Source organism: Jaculus jaculus, chromosome 21 (genome assembly GCF_020740685.1).
Source record: "Jaculus jaculus isolate mJacJac1 chromosome 21, mJacJac1.mat.Y.cur, whole genome shotgun sequence".
Taxonomy (NCBI): Eukaryota; Metazoa; Chordata; class Mammalia; order Rodentia; family Dipodidae; genus Jaculus; species Jaculus jaculus.
The window spans coordinates 10,403,466-10,426,967 of NC_059122.1; the positions used below are offsets into that span (position 1 = coordinate 10,403,466).

Genomic DNA, 23,502 nt, shown 5'->3' on the forward strand with positions numbered 1-23,502 from the left:
AAGGGAAGGACGCTTGGGAAGGTCACTCCTCTAGCCCTGTGGTATCATGACCATCATAAGAGCCTGAAGCCCACTGAACCAGGAGACCCTAATAGAGTAAGGGACAGAGAGAGACAGGTCCCTGGAGAGACCTTCCCTCGTCAGTCCTGATATGTTCATGACAAACTTGACCTTGCTGCACACAACTTTCCCACCCTTCTGCGACTCAGTAATGGGAAGTGTTTTGTCTACCAGAAAAGTGTATTAAATTTATTCACCTTTCCTTCTGGGACTGTTTTAATCATAACCTCATTGCTCAGATATCAGCCAAGGAGCATCACAGCAATAAGCAGATAAAATTCCAAACTAAACTTCATTCCATTTGCATGCATGAAAGAAATGCATACATTTATTAGGAATAATGATATTTCTCTCTCATTTTTACAATGGTTATAATTTGCCTGTTCCTGGAAAGGCAAGATTTTATAAGTTAGGAATCTTTTCACGGACTATAATATGACTCCCATTTACCGAGAATAAAACTAAGGACCAGAGGGACATAGTGGTGGCTTTGTCTTGACACGTTGACTGGAATTCAAGACCCAGTATAAGGAAAGTCCTTTGGACAGGCCACCAACATCGGGTCTGCATCTGAAAGTCATTACAGGAGGGTGTTTTGTGAAGATGGCCTATGTAGGCTTATTATAGAAAAACAACCACAACAAGCCCATCGTCATGGGAATGGCGAACATTGTTGAAGCTCAGATATTAAAAACATAAAGGTCAGTTTCAAAAAGATTCTCAGATTACCGATCCTAATTTACTTCAGTTTAAAAAAAAAAAGTCAGGCATGGCGGCGCACGCCTTTTAATCCCAGCTCTCGGGAGGCAGAGGTAGGAGGATCACCGTGAGTTTGAGGTCATAGTGAGACTACATAGTGAATTCCAGGTCAGCCTGAACTAAAGTGAGACCCTATCCCGGAAAACCAAAATAAATAAATAAAAATAAAAAGAAGAACCTAGCTGGAGAGATGGCTTAGCAGTGAAGGCACTTGCCTGAGAAGCCAAAGGACCCAGGTTCGATTCCCCAGGACTGACGTAAAGCCAGATGCACAAGGTGGCACATGCACCTTTTACAGTGCTGGAGGCCCTGGCATGCCCACTCTGTCTCTCTCTCTACTTGAAACTAACTATATATACATATGTATATAATTTTAAGCACTATTAGGCAGGGATAAAGTGGACAGAACCTGCTGGGAAAGACAGACCTAAGTCAGGCAAATAAGTCAGACTCCACTGGGAGGAATCCATGGGGAGTTTCAGTGACGTGGTAGAAAAGAAGCTAAAAAGTCGAACCGATTCTCTGAGTTACTCTAAGAGCTCATTGCCGAGGAGCTAAAACTTATCTTTGTCAGCAGATGGAAAAATCCCAAAGAAGGGACTCTCCGGAAAGGGCTCAAAGGGACGGATAAAAAGGAAAGAGAGTTTAGGCTATAACCAAGTAAAATGGAGTCCGTTGTTCGGGTGGCCCGACTGCAGAAGTGATTGATATGCAAAGTGTCCCATCTTGTCTGGTCACTTCCCCCTCCCCTCGGCTATGGAAACTATAAAATGGAAATAAAATCTCAGCTTGGGGCTCAAAACTTCTTTGGAGGGCGATCTCAAGCTCCTTGACCTCCCCCCCCCCCCCCGACACACACACCGCAGGTTAATCAGCTCCTCTGCTTTCACTCATTCTGGTGTTGGAGTGAGTTTCCAGAGCATTCCTACAATAGTAACCCCAGGGTTCCATGGAAATACCAAGGAGGAAGAGTCCTGCAGGACAGGGCTGGTTCAAAACCATGCTTTCTACTTCATGGGGCCATTGAAAGAGAAAGAAGACTTGAGCACGCACAAAGAAGAGACATTGCTGACAGACCCAAGGCATTAAGATCCCTCAGGGATGGGCTGGAGGGATGGCTTAGCCGTTAAGGCACTTGCTGCAAAGCCAAAGGACCCAGGTTCAATTCCCCAGGACCCACATAAGCCAGATTCATAACGTGTCACATGCGTCTGGAGTTTGTTTGCAGTGGCTAGAAGCTCTGGTGTGCCCATTCTCTCTCTTCTCTCTTTCTCCCTCCTTGCAAATAAAAAAAGAGGGGCTGGAGAGATGGCTTAGCAGTTAAGTGCTTGCCTATGAAGCCTAAGGACCCCAGTTTGAGGCTCGATTCCCCAGGACCCATGTTAGCCAAATGCACAAGGTGGCATATGTGTCTGGAGTTCGTTTGCAGTGGCTGGAGGCCCTAGCGTGCCCATTCTCTCTCTCTCTCTCTCTGCCTCTTTCTCTCTCTCTCTCCATCGCTTTCAAATAAATAAATAAAAATAAACAAAAAAAAATGTTTAAAAAAAGAGAGAGAGTTAGGGCTAGAGAGATGGCTTACTGGTTAAGCGCTTGCCTCTGAAGCCTAAGGACCCTGGTTTGAGGCTCGATTCCCCAGGACCCACGTTAGCCAGATGCACAAGGGGGCGCATGTGTCTGGAGTTCATTTGCAGTGGCTGGAGGCCCTGCTGTGCCCATTCTCTCTCTCTCTCTCTCTATCTGTCGCTTTCAAATAAATAAATAAAAATAAACAAATTATTTAAAAAAAAAAGAACCCCAAGGGAAATATATGCCTCCTCCCTCACTCCCACCCCTGCCCAGATGGAGACTTTGAACAATATAGAGCAAGCTGTTTCTTCCGCAACACGGTCCGCTAGCAAGTGCCGTCACCTTGCAAAGCTATGGGACTGTGAGGGTGACGGCCCTCCCTCGGGGATCCAGGGTCATCCCCTCCTGCCACATACAGAAGCCACGAACTGGACCACATCGTGTGCTAAACACGGGCTGATTAGACTGGGAATCTCGGGCAAGCTGTGTGAAACCTCCTCCCCAGATGTCCACGGACATAGGAGCCATCGCAGCAGCCCTCTGGCCACACAGTGTTGAGACTACAAAGGGGAATCCCCGGTTCTCAAGGGCAGGCACAGTTCTTTTTTTTTTTTTCCTTCCAGCTGGACCCCAAATGGCTTTCTGAAAGCCCTGGACCTTGCGGCTCCAAGCGTGAGTCCCCTGACACGCGTTCCTTCTCTTGTCCCTCCCAGGCACTACAGCATCACCATGCCGTCCACGAAATTTCCTACATCGCCAAGGACATCACAGATCACCGGGCCTTTGGATACGTTTGTGGGAAGGAAGGAGACCACAGATTCGTGGCCATAAAGACAGCCCAGGCGGTAAGTCCTATCGAAGGAGGGTGGGTTTTTATTTTTTTTCTGGTAGCTTTGGGTGGGGGGCAGCCCCATCACTGCTGAGTTTCCGGGGCCCACTGTGACGTGTGACCAAGTGATGGCATTGCTAACCCCTGCCCATGCCCAGTCCTACCTAGACAAGATACACAGCTTTGAAGCTAAGAAACAGTGGCCAGACCCGTTCCATTTTATCTTTTCTTCCCCCTAATGCATGTTTCCTAATGACTAATTATTTTCCTTTCTGATTAAGCTAGATAGAGGCATGTAAACAAATAAGATTCCTTGTGTTTGCAGCCTCATTTAAAAAAGAAAATAAGAGAAAACAAATTGCGGTTTTGCATGTTGGCCTACCCTAATTTTATTGTGTTCGAAATTACTAATAAATAAGAGCGGCGCCTTTTTTTTTTTTGTGCTTAGGATTATTATGAATTTGCAAATATAATTAGTTGAAGAAATGAACTTTAGCCTAGATGCAATTTGCTAAACCAATATAAACAAGGTAGAATTAATTAAGGATGGAATGCTTTCAGTTTAATAGGAGAAGGGCTGCGGGTTCCAGCCACAAAAACCAAACCAAAAAAAAAAAACAAAAAAAACAAAAATGGTAGCATTCCTTGACTAATGTCTGTGTCGGTTTCGCTACAGGCTGAGCCTGTTATTCTGGATCTGAGAGATCTCTTTCAACTCATTTATGAATTGAAGCAACGAGAAGAATTAGAGAAGAAGGCTCAGAAAGACAAACAGTGTGAACAGGCTGTGTACCAGGTACTCCCGAGACTCCGTCCTGGCGCTGGGGAGCGTGGGGGTCAGATCAACGCACTGGGGTTTGCGGGACGGGGGTGGGGGGAGATCGCTGCCTAAAAGAAATAAACCAAGATGAAAGTTTCTAGCCGGGGCGCAGTGGCACGCGCCTGGAATCCCAGCACTCGGGGAGGCAGAGGCAGGAGGATCGCCCTGAGTTCGAGGCCACCCTGAGACTACAGAGTGAATTCCAGGTCGGCCTGGGCCAGAGCGAGACCCTACCTTGAAAAGCTTGAAATATAAAAAAATAATAAATAAGTAAAAAGATGGAAGGTTCCTGTGTAGATTACACAGCACCCAAAACAGGCAGCTAGAAGCGATCGGTCGTTCTCAAAAACTCCAGCTATATCAGAGGAAGGGAAATCTTGAGTCCAGGGAAGGAAGACGAAAGGCCAGTCGGGACAGTTGTTCCCCGTCTTGTTGGCAGAGGCACTCGGGGTGCGGGGGGACAGCTGCAGACGTGGCCAGTTGCTCTGTCTTCGGCCCTGCCCGGCCCCGCAGTCTATCCTGAGCCAAGCCGGCTTCTCTATCTACTGTCCTGCGATTTCTGAACAGAATCTCACCTCTCTCCCTTCACGCCCTTTGCTTCCTCCCTCCCTGTCGCCCCTCCCTGCCACGGTAGACAATTTTGGAAGAGGACGTTGAAGACCCCGTGTACCAGGTAACTCCCGAGCCAAGTCGAGCTTTGCATGCAGCCGTGGCTCTGGGCCGAGGGCGAAACCGGTGGTTTTTTTTTTGACAGAAACCTGAAACGTTGGCTCCTTGAGTTGGTTGATGATTTCTGCGGCCCTGAGCTGCCAGTGTCTGCATGAGTGAATTCCCATAAATGCTACTAGAAACTTGGCCTGCACCCGTGCCATGGGGTCGGGAGACCCCTACTTCTCTCTTCTGGCACCTGCCTCCACCACCTCTGAAACTTTGACCCCAGAGCTGATTGTGTTTTAAGAGCCTCCTGGACGTTAATTGCTTTATAGGAGAAGGTAGATCATGAGGTGTCTTCTCTGAGTGACAGATCAGAGCTGGGAAGTGACATTTTCATGACATTAAAAAAAATTTTTTTTATTTATTTTTATTTATTTATTTGAGAATGAAAGAGAGAGAAAGAGGCAGATAGAGAGAGAGAGAATGGGCGCACCAGGGCCTCCAGCCACTACAAATGAACTCCAGGTGCGTGCGCCCCCTTGTGCATCTGGTTAACGTGGGTCCTGGGGAATCAAGCCTCGAACCGGTGTCCTCAGGCTTCACAGGCAAGCGCTTAACCGCTGAGCCATCTCTCCAGCCCCATTTTCATGACATTTGAGCACATACCCAAAGGGGGTTTTGAGAACTCCATGTGGCCTTCACCCACCACTGCTGTAGCCTGACCCTCTGATTACCTGGCTTAGGCCAACAGGGGCTGTTTTGAGGCCAGGGAGAGTGAGTTGTACCCTATCTGTCAGGACTGGGCCTTTCTGGTTCACAGCCCTGAGCAGGTACAGATGGCGTCTCTCTGGTACAAGTCCACACAAATAAAGATGCAAATAACAGTGAAGAGGTGCCCTTTCTCTTCCATGTTTATTCCTAAGGGGAAAGAGAGGGGACCAAAAAATATCTTAATTTTTTGAACAGCAATACAAAAAAAAAAAAAAAAAAAACCTCCAACTAAGCCGGGTGTGGTGGCGCACGCCTTGAATCCCAGCACTCGGGAGGCAGAGGTAGGAGGATCACCGTGAGTTCGAGGCCACCCTGAGACTCCATAGTGAATTCCAGGTCAGCCTGGGCTACAGTGAGACCCTACCTCAAAAGCCAAAAAAAAAAAAAAGAAAAAGAAAGAAAACCTCAAACTTATATTTCTAACCAGGATATACAAGTGTGTTCCCTGAACGTTGCATATGCTCACACAGAAATCACCTACTTGTATGATTAAAAATAGAACGATAGAGGTTTCTGGAAGCGGAGGAAGATTCCTGGCAGGCAGAAGTCAAAAATGCAGGAATGGCACCCTTCCTTTGCAGTACTGAGGAGTAAGGAGTTGGGGCCTTTTGGAAACTTTCCTCGAGAGCCTAAAACACACACATCGCCTTTGATGCTTAACATTTAAAACTGAGGATGTAAAAAACAAGGCAGGACTTTTTTTTTTTTTTTCTTTTTTGGTTTTCTGAGGTAGGGTCTCACTCTAGCTCAGGCTGACCTGGCGTTCTCTATGGAGCCTCAGGTTGGCCTCAAACTCACAACGATCCTCCTGCCTCTGCCTCCCAAATGCTGGGATTAGGGGAGGGCACCACCACGCCCGGCTCTGGGCCGTTTTTATGGGGGGATGAGGAAGTTGGGGTTTTTGAGCTCCGAAGTGATTTTAGTAGCTTGGATTTTTTTTTTGAGAGAAGATGGAGGCAGCTCAGTTGTAATGTGAGCTTTAAATGTCATACTTCCATGAAAAAGCAGCGCCAACTTACTCAGCCTTAAGGAGACAAAATGCCACGGGTGGAAGAGCTTGCGTCTCCAGAAAGACTGCAGGAGCACCCTGTAAAACACTCGCTGGAGACTGACCAGCTCACTTCCCTGCGGTTTTCCCCAGCCCGGCCCATTTTATTATTTCCTTACGTATTTTCTCTTATGCCTGTTTCTGTAATGCTCGCTGTGATTTGCATCTTGAATTCCACATGCTGTTTTCCACTGTCTGTTTGTTGCGATTGCTTTGTGTTTTCACTTCTAACCTTTCTTCTCTGGCTGTTCCTGTAATAGTACATTGTGTTTGAGGCTGGACACGAGCCAATCCGTGACCCCGAAACAGAAGAAAACATTTACCAGGTATAAGATTGCTTGCCTCTTCCCGCTGGACCCCCAGAACTGGTAGATGTCAGAACGCTCACAGGTTCAAAGAGCAGGGGAATGTCTCAGGATGAATCCTGGATTGTTGAAGTGCCTTCGATTTCACTGGCTTCTGTTTGTTTCCCCAGCAATTTTAACAGTTGTTTTTTTTTTTTTTTTCCATGTCTCTCTTTGTTGAATCCTTTAACGGTCTTTGAGGCAGGCTCACTGTTTTAATCTCGAGTGGATCACAGGCCATTTAGCTAGAACAGAACCCCAAAACATTCCGTTGCGCTAAGGCGGTGGAAAATTATAGTCCTCATCAAATTTTGTTAAAAACCCAACTCCGTGCCTGCAAATAAAGGACACATTCAAAAATGCTTTTGAAAGCAACATTAGGAGTGTGAATAGAATATGAGAAAGTATAGCCGAAGGCTTTATCCTGCCTGGAGGGAAGGTAAATAGCATCCTTAAGTGTGAACAGCACTGAAAAGGTGTTTTGTTTTTTTTTTTTTTTTTGAGGGGGTGGGGTGGAATTGAGGTAGGGTCTCGCTGTAGCCCAGGCTATCCTGAAATTCACTGTGTCGTCTCAGGGTGGCCTCGAACTCACGGCGCTCCTCCCACTTCTGCCTCCCGAGTGCTGGGATTAAAGGCCTGTGCCATCGTGCCCGGATTGAAAACATTTGTAAACTCATTCAGTTCTTGAGAATATTCTAGAAGTGAGCGTTTGAATCCTGCCTTTCTGGGACAAAACCGAGGTTCAGGGAAGCTGAGCAGTCTCCTCGGGGTTCTGCAGCTATTTCGAGGCGACATCAAAGCCAGGTGTGAGTGAAACCCCAGCCGTGACCTCCTCAGGCAGGCTCTTCTGTCACCATAGTGTGGCATACCCACCAATCAAGTAAATATGACAGTTTTCACTAATGAGAATTTTAGTCTCAGTTTAAAGCATAAGTGTTGTGGGAGAAGGGGAGATTTGATGCATTTAATCAGTGATTTTAATTTCCTTAATTTACTTAGCTGTGTGGCCTGTTATTCTGCCCTGGGCATGTAGGACTTGTGAAATGGAAATTAAGCATATTTTCAATTTCTATCAACTATTAGAACTCTAAATGACCAAACATAATGCTATTTCTGCCAAAAGCTGGGTTTAAGCCTGCCTTGTGGAATAATGATTTATTTCTCCCGATTGGGTCCATCTGGATTCTACTCAAATGTAAGGCTGTGCTTTGAGGTCTTGTTTAATTAGCACTTACAGACTTAGGAATAAGAAAAGCAGCGTTGTCAGATTTCAAACACTGGGGCTTCCTTGTAGCATCCGCCCATTGTGAGGGCATTATGGGAAGAGAGAGAGTGCCCACTTAATAAGATACGGCTTTGCCACAGAAAAGGCTCTTGGTGGGTTAGAGAGGTTGACTTGGTGGTTAAGGCACTTGCCTGCAGAGCCAGAAGACCTAGGTTCAGTTCCCCAGGACCCATGTAAGCCAGATGCACAAGGTAGCCCATGCATCTGGAGGTCGTTTGCAGCAGCTGGAGGCCCTGGCGTGCCCATTCTCTATCTGCTTCTCTCTTTCTCTCTCTCTCTCGTAAATAAATAAAATTAAAATATCTTAAAAGAAGAGAAGGCTCTTGAATCCAGCATGGCTGTCTGCGGCTAGCGCAGAAGATGGGGAGGCAAATGCGTTGAACCGAGCTGGCTTGGGCTGGCACGGAGGTCTCCCGTGCAACCCGGGCTCTCTCACCGACTACCTTTGACTTGGGCAAGGCATTTCCTGCCTCTCAATTCAGTTTCTCCTGTGACAAAAGTAGGGGGAGTCATCTCCCCTAAGGCTGAAACAAGCTCACGTGGGTGGGCTATGCAAGCATGAGGAAGGATCCCGGGCGTAGTCAAGGCCTTAGTGCAAGTATCAGGTCAGCCAGGTTCCTTTCTCTCTCTGAGCCTCAGTTTACTCATCTGAAACACACACACACACAAAATGAACATCCGAAGTTCAAGAATGTCTCACCAGCCCCCCCCTCGTTCACAGCCAGGAAATGCATGTGACATAGAACAGGTGGTCCGTAACTTTTTTTAGCTTTTTTTTTTTGGCTGAAAGGGTGCGCTTGGGCTCACAAGGGCCGCAGAGGTAAGGCAGGGTGTCTGGGAAGATGTCCCAGCTGAGATTAAATCTGTAAAGGACAAACAGGGCAGATTGACATCTCACCTGTGGCAGAGCCAAGTATAGAAGCGTTTTCAATTATGCGCTGTCCGGGTTTCTCAGCCCCGCGGCCCGCTCTCCACTTGGGGGCACGATGGAGAGGCAGTGGCTGTTGGGTGGCGCCGGGTGGCAGATCACGGGCAACGGCCTGCTGTGCATCGTGCCCCGTAAAGGACGAGCCAGTGGAAACAAAAGCGAGGTCTGCTAATTCACTGGCCCCCGTTGGCAAGGCCTCTGTATACAGACCTTCCGGGAGGGTTCCTTGCGGGCGGAGGCCACTTTACCTGCAGATGACACGCTTCCCCGGCTCCCTGCCCGCTGAGGTTCTGGAAGGACGTCTACACTCGCCCGGGGCTCTGTTTGCTGTGGGACTACACACGAGCCTCCGGGGGCGTGGGGCGTGATGTCACAGGGAGGGGTGCAGCCATGCCAATGATGTGCCATCAAACCGCCACCAACCTGGGCCCCTGCCATTCTTGCTTGCCCCTGGACCCTCTCCAGGCCTCCTCTCCTCTTGAGTGGCACAGGGAGGGTCGACTGTCCACCTAGCAGAGTCACGATGACAGTCACTTGAGAAGTCACAGGAAGCAGGAGTGTTCAGAACCATGCCGGCGCGTGCGGCATGCCAGGCCCATGTTAGCTTCCGCCACTAAGAGCAGGTGGGTAGCCAGCTCTGAGCAGAGCCCCTAACATCTCTGAGTCCCACTCTCGACTGCTTAAGGTGAAGTTGGGTCGGGGAAATGACTCAGTGCTTAAAGGCACACTTGTTTTGCACAGTCTGTCGGCTCGGGTTCAATTCCCCAGTACCCATGTAAAGCCAGAGGCACAAAGTGGTGCAGAGATCTGGAGTGGTTTGCATTGGTGAGAGGCCCTGGTGTGCCCATGTTCTCTCTCTCTCTCACTCCCTCTCTGCTCACAAATAAATCAATTAATTAAAATATTTTAGGGCTAGAAAGACAGCTCAGTGGTTAAGGCGCTTGCCTGCGAAGCCGAAGGACGCAGTTCCGTTTCTTACCCACGTAAGCCGGATGCACATGGCGGTGCCTGGGTCAGGAGTTCATTTGCAGTGGCGCACCCATATTCATTCTCTCCCTCTCTCTCTCTATCCATCTATCTCTATCTCAGCTAATAAGTAAATAAATTTTTTTAAAAAATATTTTAAAACATAAGATGAAGTTAGTAAAAGGAGTTTAAATTAACTGGAAGTAAAATCAGAAAAGAGTAGTTTAGGCTCAAATTCTTCCTCTCTTAGAAGAAAGGCTCTCCGGCCCATGCCTGGCAGACATTTCTTCTTTCTCTGCAGTCTTTCCCACCCTCCTCGAGGGTGTATCTACGCAGCATTTATGTGTGAAGTAAGTCCTTGGTGGGACCTGGTAGCCCAGCTCTTTAGGAACGGCATGGCTGATGGAAAGTACCCCTGCCTGGCCATCACAAATCCACTCTTGCCCGATCCCCGCCATAGAGTTGAGAGAAAAGCTATGCCAATTGCTGGGCACAGAGCAGCTGATGAGTGCTTCCAGTCTGGAATGCGTCCTCGAAGAGCCCTTGATTAACACATTGGAAGAGCATTCCACACACCACTGCCAATACCATAAAGTGCGTTCATATATATAGAATGGGTCAGTGACTCTATCTATCTATCTATCTATCTATCTATCTATCTATCTATCTATCTACACACATACATATACATATATAGATATATATTCCTAACACATTGCAGAATTATTGCACTTAATATTTTTTTGTCTAATATCCATTTTCTCATTTTGATCCTTGCCATAAACAGCACAGGAATAGCCAAGCATAAAGGAGTTTAGTGACCCGCTCAAGATGTTAGTCTTAATGAGTAACCCTAAAACACTAGTGGCCTGTGCAGGGAAAGAGGGAGGGAAAGAGGAAGCTAGGGACGGATGTTAAAAGCTACCGGGATCTTTTGGATCCTGGTGACATGTTTTCTCCATCATTTATGGGGCCTTGCCTTGAGCAAGTATTATTAATTCAGTATTAATCAGATGCTATACATGTACCAAGATCATAACGTTGGCTGTATTTTTAATAGCCGGGACTCCCAGTTAGTATTCAGCCGTTTATGCTTACAAACTATTTCGAATCACTTTGGGCAAATGACACCACCCCTCCCTCCGCCCCGAACCTCATTTTGTTGAGTGAAAAGATGACTCTCTCACCACATAATGCCTGAGGTCCACGGCTTGTTTAGCGACCTGAGGTTAAAAGTCATGACTGAAATTCATTGCATGATGTCCACCCCGTGGTTAGGGCTGCCCTCGGGATTGGGCCACGGAGCTGTCTTGGGGACCAGCGCACACGCACCGTTTATTTCTCCGAAAGCGTGGTGCCAATGTTCTGACTGTCGGTTTTCATGTTTTCTATAGGTTCCCACCAGCCAAAAGAAGGAAGGTGTTTATGATGTGCCAAAAAGTCAACGTCAACCTGTAAGTGTAAGTACGCCACCCCTTTGCTTCCAGATTCCCTGTGTCAGGCGGTTCTACCGGGGCACGTGTCCCAGTCCTTGTGACTTTGCTGGGACCTCCTCGTTAAGCCACAGGCCAGAGGCCAGAAGGAGGAATGGTGAAGATAAGCAAGGGGCAGAGATCTGGCCCGTGGGTGGGACTGGAGTGAGTTGAGTTATTCAAACTACTCTGCCAAAAAAATAAATAAATAAATAACCATGAAACTTAGGGTCCCACGTGTTGTTGGCACAAGTTTCCAACTAGGGCTTTTCATTATAGCTGATCACGCACAGGGCGGTGTCATTTTTCTGGGTAGAAACCTGCTCATTCGATTTGAAAGTGGCTGAGAGGTTTCAACGGGACAACACAAAGGCTGGCCAGGGCCTATTGGGGTGGGTAACGTCCAGTCCACGAGCAGGCCCTTGTGGAAAAGGCCCTGCATGCGTAGCAAGATCCCAGAGAACCAGGGTCAATTGGACCACATTGAGGACAGAAAGACTGGGGCATCTTGCCCCCGTGGGAAACGAAAAATGTCCCGCCGTGTGGTGACGACCCCAGGCCACTGCTGAGCCCAGAATTCAGTTTGGGGACCTCCAGCGAGCACTTCAAAGATACCCTTTTACTCACTAGGCTCCTAACACTAGGAACTGGCATGCTTTTCCAGTTTTAATTAGTCTGGAAAGACGGGATGTTTATAGGTCCATATCAGCTCAACTTTCTCATCTCCCACTTGCCCAACCCCGCAAACTGTTTTCTGGAGGAGACACATCTCTTCAGCTCTCTCTGTAGCCCTTCCCTACATCCCCACACATCCAGGTTTACCTGCAAGTTTGGGGTTCTCGGGGAGATTTGGGGGGACCTCTACTCTGAATGGCAACCACAAGTCACCCCTGCCTTTATGCCCCCACCCCCTTCCTTCCTCATCACCTCCGTTAGCTTCCTGATGTCCTTGCATTAAATCCATACACACACAAAAACAGCTCAGAGCCTGGTAGCTGGAGGCCAGGCGTGAAGCAACCATTCCAGGAATATTGAATACAAACGTGGCTTCTCCGTACAGGAGGGATATAAGAAAATTCCTGGTACTGCCTTTTAAAGGGAATTCCAGTTTGTCTGACTATGCAAGGTCATTATCTAAAGGTACTAGAAGTTTTGCCTGTTGTTACCTAAAGGTACTAGAAGTTTGGCCTTGGGGGACGCCTGGATTGCTTGAATACCTACATTGGTGCCTTGCCCGACATTCCCAGAATGCAAAGTGGGCAACCTGGCAGGGATTCTCATCCCTCGGAGCTGTCCTAGGAATTTGCACCAGTCAGAAAGGCAGGGCCACAAGAGGATGCTAAGAGGAAGGACAGCAAGATCCCAGAGCACAGAGGGAAGTGAGAGATTTGATGCACCACTTGGGAGGTGTAGTTGAGTGAGATCAGCTTTCCAACACACATATTATTTTCTTCTCAAGTTAAGGTCAGTAACCCCTTTGGGTAAATTAAAAAGCTTCTCACCCAGAGACAACAAAGTCCACTGAAGCCCACAGGGCACAGGAGGTGTCCGACCCAGCAGTAGCTTTATCTCCATATTAGCAGCTTGAATATCATACCTTTTTATCTAACGTAGGCTTTTATGAACGTTGGCGGGGAAAGGCTCTTGGAAAATGGAACACTGCCATGCTCTGTGAATCCCGCCATGACCTACCCGTCCACCCCTCAGCCAGAGGTGACCCCACTTGGTTTATGTCAATCAGCTTGCGTGTTTTGAGGAGGGGAAATTGCGGGTGGCCGGTTGCACGAGGTCGTACCTGGTTTCTTCTTCCTGGGGTCAGGGGGTCTGTGTGGAGCCTGGTGAGACAATCAAGCCTGGAGCTGTCCTTTAAGAACTCGCTCATCAGCCATCGTAAGGAAAGGCCCTGACCCGCAAGAGTCAGGTCTGGGGGTAGCCGTCGCTATTTGCTGTGGGTCCCCGAGTGGCTCCTTGCCATCTCTGACACTCCGTGCCGTTATCCGTGAAAACAAAGTGATACCCACCTTTTAGCTTTGTTTGGGAGACGAGAGGAAACATCTTTGCAAACTGCCTTCACTGAGGCTGGAATGGTAGATCCCATGAGGACATTTGTGCCCGTTGCTACGGCCAGTAATGTTTCGGTAGGCGCTTGTCACTGAGCCTGGATGGTCAGCTCTTCTAAGTGACCACCTGCCTCCTCTGGAAAGCATTCCTTCCCCCCCCCCCCCCAAGCAGGGCCATGGATCCCTCTGGGGTATCCCTGTCCTTCTCCCGACGTATTCTCAAAGGATGGCATTTTCTCTTAATATATCTATGTTAGTGGCGGTTGTAGTTTGTGGTCTCCAAAAGCTTTGGCTGAAGTCGTGTCTCATGCCACTCAGTAACTAGCCCAGCACAAGGCATAATTTATAACTTTTTGCTGAGTCCAGATAATGTCCGTTGCTGGGAGAGAGGCCTGAGCTCAAACTCTTTGCTTTGTGACCTTACGTGAGCCTCGGCTGTATGTGATCTTCAGTTTTTCTCTTGTATAATATGAAAGCCAAATTCACTGTGTTCCTAGGGGTTAATTTCTGTAATCACTTAATATGCAGTATTAATTGATAGACAATGATATTGCTTCAGATTGCTTACCAAAATTGGCCTCCTTCCCGTCCCCCCGCCCACACACACACATCATGAGGTGACATGTGTCCATTGAAGACAGGAATCATGTCAGAGTCATGTCTTGATTGCCATGTCTTTAATTGGCACAGAATAGCTGCTCAAAAAGTGAATGACCGAGAGCTGGAGGGATGGCTTAGCAGTCATTTGCCTGCAAAGCCAAAGGACCCAGGTTCGATTCCCCAGGCCCCACGTTAGCCAGCTGCGCAAGGGGGCGCATGCGTCTGGAGTTCGTCTGCAGTGGCTGGAGGCCCTGGTACACCCATTCTCTCTCTCTCTCTCTCTCTCTGCCCCCCTCTTTCTCTACCAAATAAGTAAATACATAAAAATAAAATAAAATAAAAGTGAGTGGTCGAGTGGGTGAATAAACAAAGATGGAAAAAATTAATGACTATAAAAAAAAAATGAAGAGAAAATGAATGTCTTTGGACCCAAACTTGGTAGCTTGTCAGACCGTTGTCTTCTTTTTCCTCTGGGGCCAAAGGCTCCATGAGAAATTTAGACAGTGTAAGAGCAGCCCCTTGCCCGCACCTCCCCCCCCCCCGACTTTGTGTACCGCCTCTGCGTTACTCTGCCTCCAGCCTCCATAAATACACATCGTTTGATTTCACGGCGCGGCTCTCCAGGCTGACAGAGGGCCTTCTACACACACAGACACGCGCACACGTGCACCCACTGACCCCCCCCCCCGCCCACACACACACACACACACACACGTGGGCATCTCTGCAGCAGATGAAGCCAAAACATCTTGCTGACTTGACAGAGTTACTTTTTGGATTTTTTTTCCCCCTCCTACCTCAGTTTGGATTTGGAGCTTTGTGGAAAGTGTTCAAGGTCATCAAGGCTCTTAAATTTTTCCTGAAGAGAGACCTGTTCATTATATAATATTTAGGGGGCACAATCTGACAGAATTAAGAATCAACAAGTCAGGCTGGAGTGATAGCTTAGCGGTTAAGCACTTGTCTGTGAAGCCTAAGGACCCCGGTTCGAGGCTCCATTCCCCAGGACCCACGTTAGCCAGATGCACAAGGGGGCGCATGCGTCTGGAGTTCATTTGAAGTGTCTGGAGGTCCTGGTGCGCCCATTCTCTCCCTCTCTCTCTCTCTCTTTCTCCCTCCCCCTCCCTCCCTCTCTCTTTTTCCCTCTGTCACTCTGAAATAAATAAATTAAAATGAACAAAAAAAGATTAAAAAAAAAAAGAATCAACAAGCCATTTGTATGTCATGACAATGAAGGCTAAAGAAAGGATGTTGGTTCATTGATGTTTTTGGATACTTATGAGAAAGCCCTAAAATTCTTAGGCTTTCAGAGTATCACAGGAGGGGCTGGAGAGATGGCTTAGTGGTTTAGGTGCTTGCCTGCAAAGCCAAAGGACCCAGGTTCAATTCCCCAGGACCCACATCAGCCAGATGCACAAGGGGGCACACGCATCTGGAGTTCTTTTGCAGTGGCTGGAAGCTCTGGTGCGCCTGTTCTCTCTCTCTCTCTCTCTCTCTCTCTCTCTCTCTCTCCTTCTCTCTCTCTCTCCCTCCCTCTTTCTCTCAAATAAATAAATTAAATTTATTTGAGAGTGATAGAGAAAAAGGTAGATAGAGAGAATGGATGCAACAGGGCCTCCAGCCACTGCCAGACACACATGGTGGCCCATGTGTCTGGAGTTCCTTTGCAGTGGCTTAGAGGCCCTGGTGCGCCCATTCTCACTCTTTTTTTCTCTCTCTCTTTCTCTCCCTCTGTCTCTAATAAATAAATTAATTAATTAATTAACAATCTTAAATATGGGCTTTGCAATCACAACCACTTGGAACTGAGTTCCAGCCTCATCACTCTTGAGCCTTGTGACTTTCGACACTTAGCTTTTCCAACCTCAGTTTACCAGTCTGGGAGATGGAGCCAATGCTGGCGCCCACCGTAGTGGTTTCTGTGGAAGGACGAGGTGAGCTGAGTCTTGAGTCAGCGCAGCGTGAGTTCAGAAGCTGTGGACTACCGTTCTCTTCCTTTCCCCATGAGTGTTGGATCCCTGCCTCCAAAGGAGTCCTCCTGCTCCTGGATTTCCGTTCTCCTTGAGTTGGTGGTGGTGGTCCCTCTTTCCAGAAGAGGACACGTAAGCCCCTGTCAAGTTTTGTAGACATTGAAGGTGACAGGATCCCTCAACAACCTCTACCCAGAGCAAGCTGGTGGTCAGCACAGTTCTGAGCAGAGAGATTCCTCTGCAACACAGCCCTTCTGATGGGTCAGGGCAGCAGAAGTTTATACTCCATAGTATCTTTTTCTTTTATGTTATGTGTGTGTGTGTGTGTGTGTGTATGTATATATATTTTTTAATATGAGAAAGATAAACAATGAAAGAGAACCCGCACACCAGGGCCTCAGCCACTGAACTCAAACTTTAGACGCTTGCGCCACCTAGTGGCCATGTGCAACCTTGCACTTGCCTCGTCTTTGTGAGTCTGGCTTATATGGGATCTGGAGAGTCGAACATGGGTTCTTAGGTTTAGCAGGCAAATGCCTTAACCACTAAGCCATCTCTTCAGCCTGTATTTTATTTTATTTCATTTTTTTTAATTTCATTTTTATTTATTTGAGAGCGACAAAGAGAGAGAGAGAGAATGGGCGCGCCAGGGCCACCAGCCACTGCAAACGAGCTCCAGACACGTGCACCCCCTTGTGCACCTGGCTAATGTGGGTCCTGGGGAAATGAGCCTCAAACCGGGGTCCTTTGGCTTCACAGGCAAGCGCTTAACCGCTAAGCCATCTCTCCAGCCCACATTTCATTTTATTTCATTTTATGTTAGTTATTATGAGAGAGAGGAGCAAATTGGTGTGCCAGGGCCTCTAGCCACTGCAGTCAAACTCCACATGTGTGTGCCACCCTGTGCGCATGTGTGACCTTGTGCGTGTGCGTGTGCATGCAGGTCTGGCTCACGTGGGATCTGGAGAGTCGAGCCTGGGTCCTCAGGCTTCACAGGTAAGTGCCTTAACCACCAAGCCATCTCTCCAGCCCTCCATAGTGTCTCTTAACGGCCTCTTCCACCTCAGTGCTCTTCCCATTTCGTCTGAGGCCCAGCTACGGACAGGAAGCAGCCCTCCATCCTTTGTCCCCCTCCCCCACTCATCTCTCCCTAGCCCAACAACATGACAACTCAGGATCCTCCGCCCATTCCTGCTCTGTTTTCACTAGTAACACATTTGGATGATTTGTTTTAGTTTTTTTGTTTGTTTACTTTAACGTGGACCTGTAGTATCGTCTTCCAGAAGGTTCTTAAGGAGTTCTACATCTTACCTACCCTTTACTAGAACTTAAAGCCAAGATAAGGATTAATCTCGCCATCTCCTAGCAATATATACATGTATATATTTAAATTTATTTATTTTTATTTTGAGAAAGAGAGAGACAGATGAGAGAGAGAGAGAGAGAGAGAATGGGCGCACCAGGGCCTCAAGTCACTGCAAACAAACTCCAGACGCTTGCGCCCCCTTGTGCATCTGGCTTACGTGGGTCCTGGGGACTTGAACCTGGGTCCTTTGGCTTTGCAGGCAAGTGCCTTAACCACTAGGCCATCCCTCCAGCCCGCAATATATATTTTATCTATTCTCCTGATAAAGGCAGGGGAAGCATTCCATGTGGGGTTCATCCCTCCTGTGATCTTACATATAAGGATGTAGTTTTATGCCAGCGTGTCTGAAAGCTAAGGGTGTACGTTCTTGGAAATAGGAAGTATTTAGTGGATGGAGAGACCAGAAGATTTTACTTGAGCAAAGTCCGCCCCACAGACATGTAGGGTAAGGACGGCGTCAGTGCGAACGCACTCAGACCAATGATGGAGGCGCCTGTGGTTCAAATCCACCCTGTTTCACCCGCGTCACTTCCTTTCTCAAGGGGGGGAGGGGATGCAAGTCACCATTTCTGTTGGCTGATAAGGCTGGACCTGATGTTTAGGCACATATCCTTATGTGTGTCAAAAATGCACCTATCTGAGGGGCTGGAGAGATGGCTTAGTGGTTAAGGCATTTGCCTACAAAGCCAAAGGACCCAGATTTGATTCCCCAGGACCCACGTAAGCCAGATGCACAAGGGGGCGCCTGCATCTGAAGTTTGTTAGCAATGGCTGGAGGCGCTGGTGTGCCATTCTCTGTCTCTGTCTCTCTCTCTCTCTCCCCTCTCTGTGTCTTTCTCTCTCTCAAATAAATAATAAAATATATATGTTTTGCACATGTCTGGGTGGGAAGGAAGCAATCTGTTAAACATGGCGTCGCTGCGTTCGTTATTTGAGAGTGTTTTGAGCCCCATTAACTTTTCAGCATGATTCTGGTCCCACGCTGGGACTCCCATGGAGAGGAGCACCCCCAGGCTGCTGAGCCCCTGTTTCAGACTTCATTACGCCTGGTGGCACTGAACCTGGTGAGACTTAACCTTCACACTCCACTCTTTCAATGACACAGATCTAAACCTTCGTGAGATTCATGTCATTTCACATGAGAAACGGTGCTTTTTTTTTCCCCTTTACTATCCTCGTTCCCCAGTACAATATTTTTTATGCCTGAGAAAAGATCTTTTATCCTTCACCTTATAATTGCCCCATTGAAAGCTCTTTTATGTGGTCCTATTAGGCCATAAAAGACTTTCTGATTATAAGTAATATCTAGTCAGTGAATTCTCCCAGAACCACCCCTCCGGCTCTGGGCCTTCAAGAGAGGTTCTTAAAAGTTTGAATAATGGAAGAAAAGACAGACACAGAGGGAGAGAGGCTTAGATGATCAAATTGAGAAGTTGGCTTCAGTATTATTTTCCTTGAGGTGAAACGTGGTCTCAGAAAGACAGGCCCAGACACCTCCCCCATTTCTGCCCTCGCCTGTGAGTGACGGTTCTCCCTTGCTTCAGATTGGCGACAGTGGCTTTACACCTCTGCAAAATGGAAATGCCCGACCAACCACCCTCCACCTACACCCCAGGCCCCCCGGGGAGACCCTGAGGACAGTGTGAAAGCATTTTCCGTACAGAGGATGAGAGCTGCTTGCAAGGGGCCCTAAAGGAGTGCAGACGAAATAAGTTGCCTTCATAATCTTCCGGGCTGCCGGAGGAGTGAGCCAGCAGTCGTGATTAAAATGATAGGTGAGAAAAACCTGGGCTGCAGACATGAGAGCTCTCAGACCATCTGAGCTTATTTTCAGAGAGCAGGGCCGCTTTACCAAGCAGGGTTGGGGGGGGGGGGCTTTCTGCCTGTGCTGGTTTGATTCAGGTCTCCCCCATACACTCAGGTGTTCTGGATGCTGGGTCCCCAGCTGATGGAGATTGGGGAATTAACACCTCCTGGAGGCGATGTATTGTTGGGGGCGGGCTTATGGGTGTCATAGCGAGTGTCCCCTTGCCAGTGTTTGGCACACTCTCCTGTTGCTGTGGTCCACCTGATGTGGGCCAGGGGGTGATGTCCACCCTCTCTGCTCATGCCATCCTTTCCCCTTGCCGTCATGGAGCTGCCCCTCGAGTCTGTAAGCCAAAATAAACCCCCTTTCCCACAGGCTGCTCTTGGTTGGGCGATTTCCACCAGCAGTGTGGACCTGACTGCGCCACGTAACATTGACACGCTCATGTTGTTCCATGGAGACTCAGATACTGTTGGGGGGGGGGGGCTGCCCTAACAGGAGCCTCGCCTTAGCCCCCCCAACTCCTGTTCCGTTTGCCTCCACGTCCAAGTACACAGCTCACCTCTTAATCTTACTCCCCAGGGTCTTAGCTGACAAGTCACGGTCACGGAAGCCCTATCCCCTTGACTTTTTAAAGAAACCCCACTCGGAGACCCGGCGGTTAAGTTGTGGGGTGGTCCCGTGAAGTTAGCACCTTGCCTAGGAGAAGGTTCAGCAGATCCCATAGCCACGTCAGCTTCCTGCGTGAGCGTGGAGCGCAGAGAAAATGCAGAGAAAATAGGTCCCTCCTTGGTTCCTTTCTAGCAACCTTCAACTGGAGGTCTGTCTGTGTGCCCCGAAGGGGGGCCACTGTCGGGAAAACTGATGACCATCCCAGGGACTGTGTATGCAACCGGCAGCCGAGGCTCCGGGTCTAGTTTTCCCCAAATCGCAGTCCTGTGAGTCAGCTGAAACTCACATGTGAATAAACCGAGGCTGTCTCATTGACACCGACAGAACCGGCAAGTGGCTACTGAGCCAGGAATCGAATTCTAGGCGGTGTGACTGCAGCCAGCTTCCACAAGTGTCCAGTAACACGTGCCGCCTTTCTGGTTAAGCAACATCTGGAAAGCCCTCCATCTATCTCCTCGCTTCACCCGATCTCTCCATCAGTCCTCCGGTCTCAGACCATCTCTCCTTCCGAGCTCCCACAGCCCTGGCTGGCCGCGATCGCCTCCTGCCTCGTTTAGGCTGCGTTCTGAAAGGGCAGCCCGGGTCGGGTCCATTCCTGCGCCCTCACAGTCAGACACACTGCTTTGTAAAGCAGCCTGCCCCCCGGAAGTCAGGACACCTCTCGTTTTTTTTTTGTTTTTTTTTTTTAATTTTTTTATTTATTTATTTGAGAGCGACAGACACAGAGAGAGAGACAGATAGAGGGAGAGAGAGAGAATGGGCGCGCCAGGGCTTCCAGCCTCTGCAAACGAACTCCAGACGCGTGCGCCCCCTTGTGCATCTGGCTAACGTGGGTCCTGGGGAACCGAGCCTCGAACCGGGGTCCTTAGGCTTCACAGGCAAGCGCTTAACCGCTACGCCATCTCTCCAGCCCACCTCTCGTTTTATCCCTGCAGCCTTCCATCCTCGCGAGGTTCACAGTGTTCTACACACCGCTCCTGTGCTGGTTTCCCTTGCCCGAGATTTAAAACTCAGTTTCTCTGCCACAAACGCAGGAGAGTCAATCCATTAAAGTGAAGAATGGCCAGAATTCTCCCGACAACTGTTCTCTACTTTCCCCCTGCAACTCCCATCTTTTATGGCAAATAAATTTTCATTCACAATTCAGCAGTTGGCTTTTCCTTTAGTTTGAAATCTGGATCAAGATGTCGCGTAATTGGATTAAATCTACTCTGAACATTTGTCAGTTTCACTTCCTCATTAAGCACCACATTGTGGAGGAATTATAATTATTGCAAGGCAGTTAACATCGACGTCGCCCAAGACGAGGTCGTACCACAGCAAGGGGAGGGAATCCCAGTCAAGGCATTCTCACCAGTGCAGAAGATTGTCCCTTCCCACGTTTCTTAGGTGGACTTCATTTGAATCCAGCTTAATGGAAGTTTCCCCAGACAGTCATGAATTCCTTAGAGTTATAGGAACACTAAAAAGAGATTTTTGCATTTAGCCTCACCCAAATGCAACAAGAGTCTCCCAAAAACAGTTGGGCTGGATGTGGATGAGCATTTCTGTTTGGTTTCAGCTCATATGCCTGCAGTGAGAACCTTTGCTGCTTTTGTGAACCCAGAACTCCAATTGATTTAAAAAACAAAAAGCGCCTTTTTATTGTGTTTCCTTACAACTTCATTTACTTATTCATTCATCACTCATTTATTATCTTAATCCATTGGGCAAACATGTACTATGACCCTCCCCCTCACACATGCCCTATTGGATAATATTCTTGTTCTCTAGACATATAAAGATGGAAAAAGATAGACTGCTTAAGAACCTTAATGGGGGATGGAGGGATGGCTTAGTGGTTAAGGCACTTTTTTTTTTTTTTTGGCAAAGCCAAAGGACCCAGGTTTGATTTCCCCAGGACCCACATAAGCCAGATGCACAAGGGGGGCGCATACACGTGGAGTTTGTTTGCAGCAGCTGGGGCCTCTGGGGTGCCCATTCTCCCCCCCCCCATCTCTCTATCTCTCTGTCAAGTAAATAAATCAGTAAAATATTTTGAAAAAACAAAAAAGAACCTTGATGGTCCCAAGATGATAGGCGTGTACAAAGAATTCTGATCAATGCAATCAAGGCTGGGAAGAGCGGGCTACAAGGCACAGGGAGCTAAGCTGAAGGCAGGCAGTTTTGCCTGTCGGAGTTTAGCGAGGTCCCTGGCCAGGGGAATGCCTTAGGAGTGAATGGGCGATTGCAACATGCTGGGAGTTTGTTGCTGGAGAAAGAGGAACAGCCACTTGGGAAGAGGGGACCCAGCGCTCAACTAGAGAAGGAAAATCTTGCACATGCCAGGAGACTGATGGGCCGTCAGCTGGAGTGGCTGAGCCTGGAACAAATCGGGGACTTACAAAGGGAAGCGGGCCCCAGCTAGCCAAGGGTTGAAGTGTGCTGAGAACCTGGGATCTGCCAGGAAGACTCTGAGGCGTTCAGATGGTGGAGTGTGACCATTGCAGTTGTGTTTCTCAGCATCTCTGGCAGGTGGCTGTGCAGGTGGGGAGACCGGTTGAGAGCTAGTGGGATTATCTAAGCGCATCCGCCAGGAGAGGGCCAGGTAGTTTAATAGGGGGAATGTCACGGAGGAGCCACAGCTACAAGGTGTCAGAAGGGCAGCGAGACAGCCCTGAGTAGTAACACTCGGGAAGTGTCTTGGAGGACAAAGGAAGGCGTTAGAATGACCCCAGGACCTGCGGCTGCCACCAGGCACCGGGCCACCGCGAGCAAGAGACTCGGCCGCTTCAAGAATCACTGGCAGGACCACCTGGGAAGAAATCCACAGCTTCTCCACGTAGTCCCCATGACGGATCCTAAGTGGAAATGTGTTGTCAAGGTGACCGGGGGTGTGGGGACAAAGTAGTTTATGGAAATCAAGTCCCACACCCCATGATGCATGTGCTGGGACAAAAATACCTGTGGAGAAGCAATTTAGAGAAGGAAAGAATTTATTTCAGCTTAAAGTTCTGGAAGGTCGAGACCTCTGCGATGAGGGAAAGCATGGCTACAGCGGGGAGTTGGTGTCACGTCGTCAAAATAACACAGATGGATTAGTAAAAGCACGGTTCGTAGGACGAGACTGGGAAACCTCGAGTCCCGCCCGCCAGTGATTCACCCCCTCCGGCAAGGCTCCACGTCCTTCCAGAGCAGTGCGATCAACTGGGGATTCACAATTCAAACATTGGGCTGGAGGGATGGCTTGGCGGTTATGGCATCTGCCTGCAAAGGCAAAGGATCCCGGTTCAATTCCCCAGGACCCACGTAAGACAGGTGCACATGCGTCTGGAATTCGTCTGCAGTGGCTGGAGGCCCTGGCACGCCCATTCTCTCTCTACTCTCTTTCTCTCTCTCTCTCTCTCTCTCTCTCTCTCTCTCTCTCTCTTTCTCTCTGTCTCTTAGCATTATTCTTCGCAGTGATAGAAAAAAAGAAATCTCAGAATTCATATGGAATGGCAGAATGCCTCGGATATCGAGAAATATCCTCAGCAAAAGAAACAC

At 48.5% G+C, this 23,502-nt stretch overlaps 1 protein-coding gene across 4 annotated transcripts in view; it reads left to right on the forward strand.

Moving 5' to 3' along the window:
* Nucleotides 1-23,502, forward strand: part of Dab1 (DAB adaptor protein 1) — a 1,267,233-nt gene that overhangs the window by 1,191,925 nt on the left and 51,806 nt on the right. For 3 of the 4 annotated variants that reach the window (XM_045139318.1, XM_045139319.1, XM_004671838.3), the window contains 5 exons: nt 3,099-3,230; nt 3,891-4,010; nt 4,669-4,707; nt 6,768-6,833; nt 11,425-11,490. In XM_045139318.1, the coding sequence (XP_044995253.1) occupies nt 3,099-3,230; nt 3,891-4,010; nt 4,669-4,707; nt 6,768-6,833; nt 11,425-11,490 (423 nt within the window). The remainder of the gene's footprint in view (nt 1-3,098; nt 3,231-3,890; nt 4,011-4,668; nt 4,708-6,767; nt 6,834-11,424; nt 11,491-23,502) is intronic. The other variant, XM_045139320.1, reaches the window with a different exon arrangement.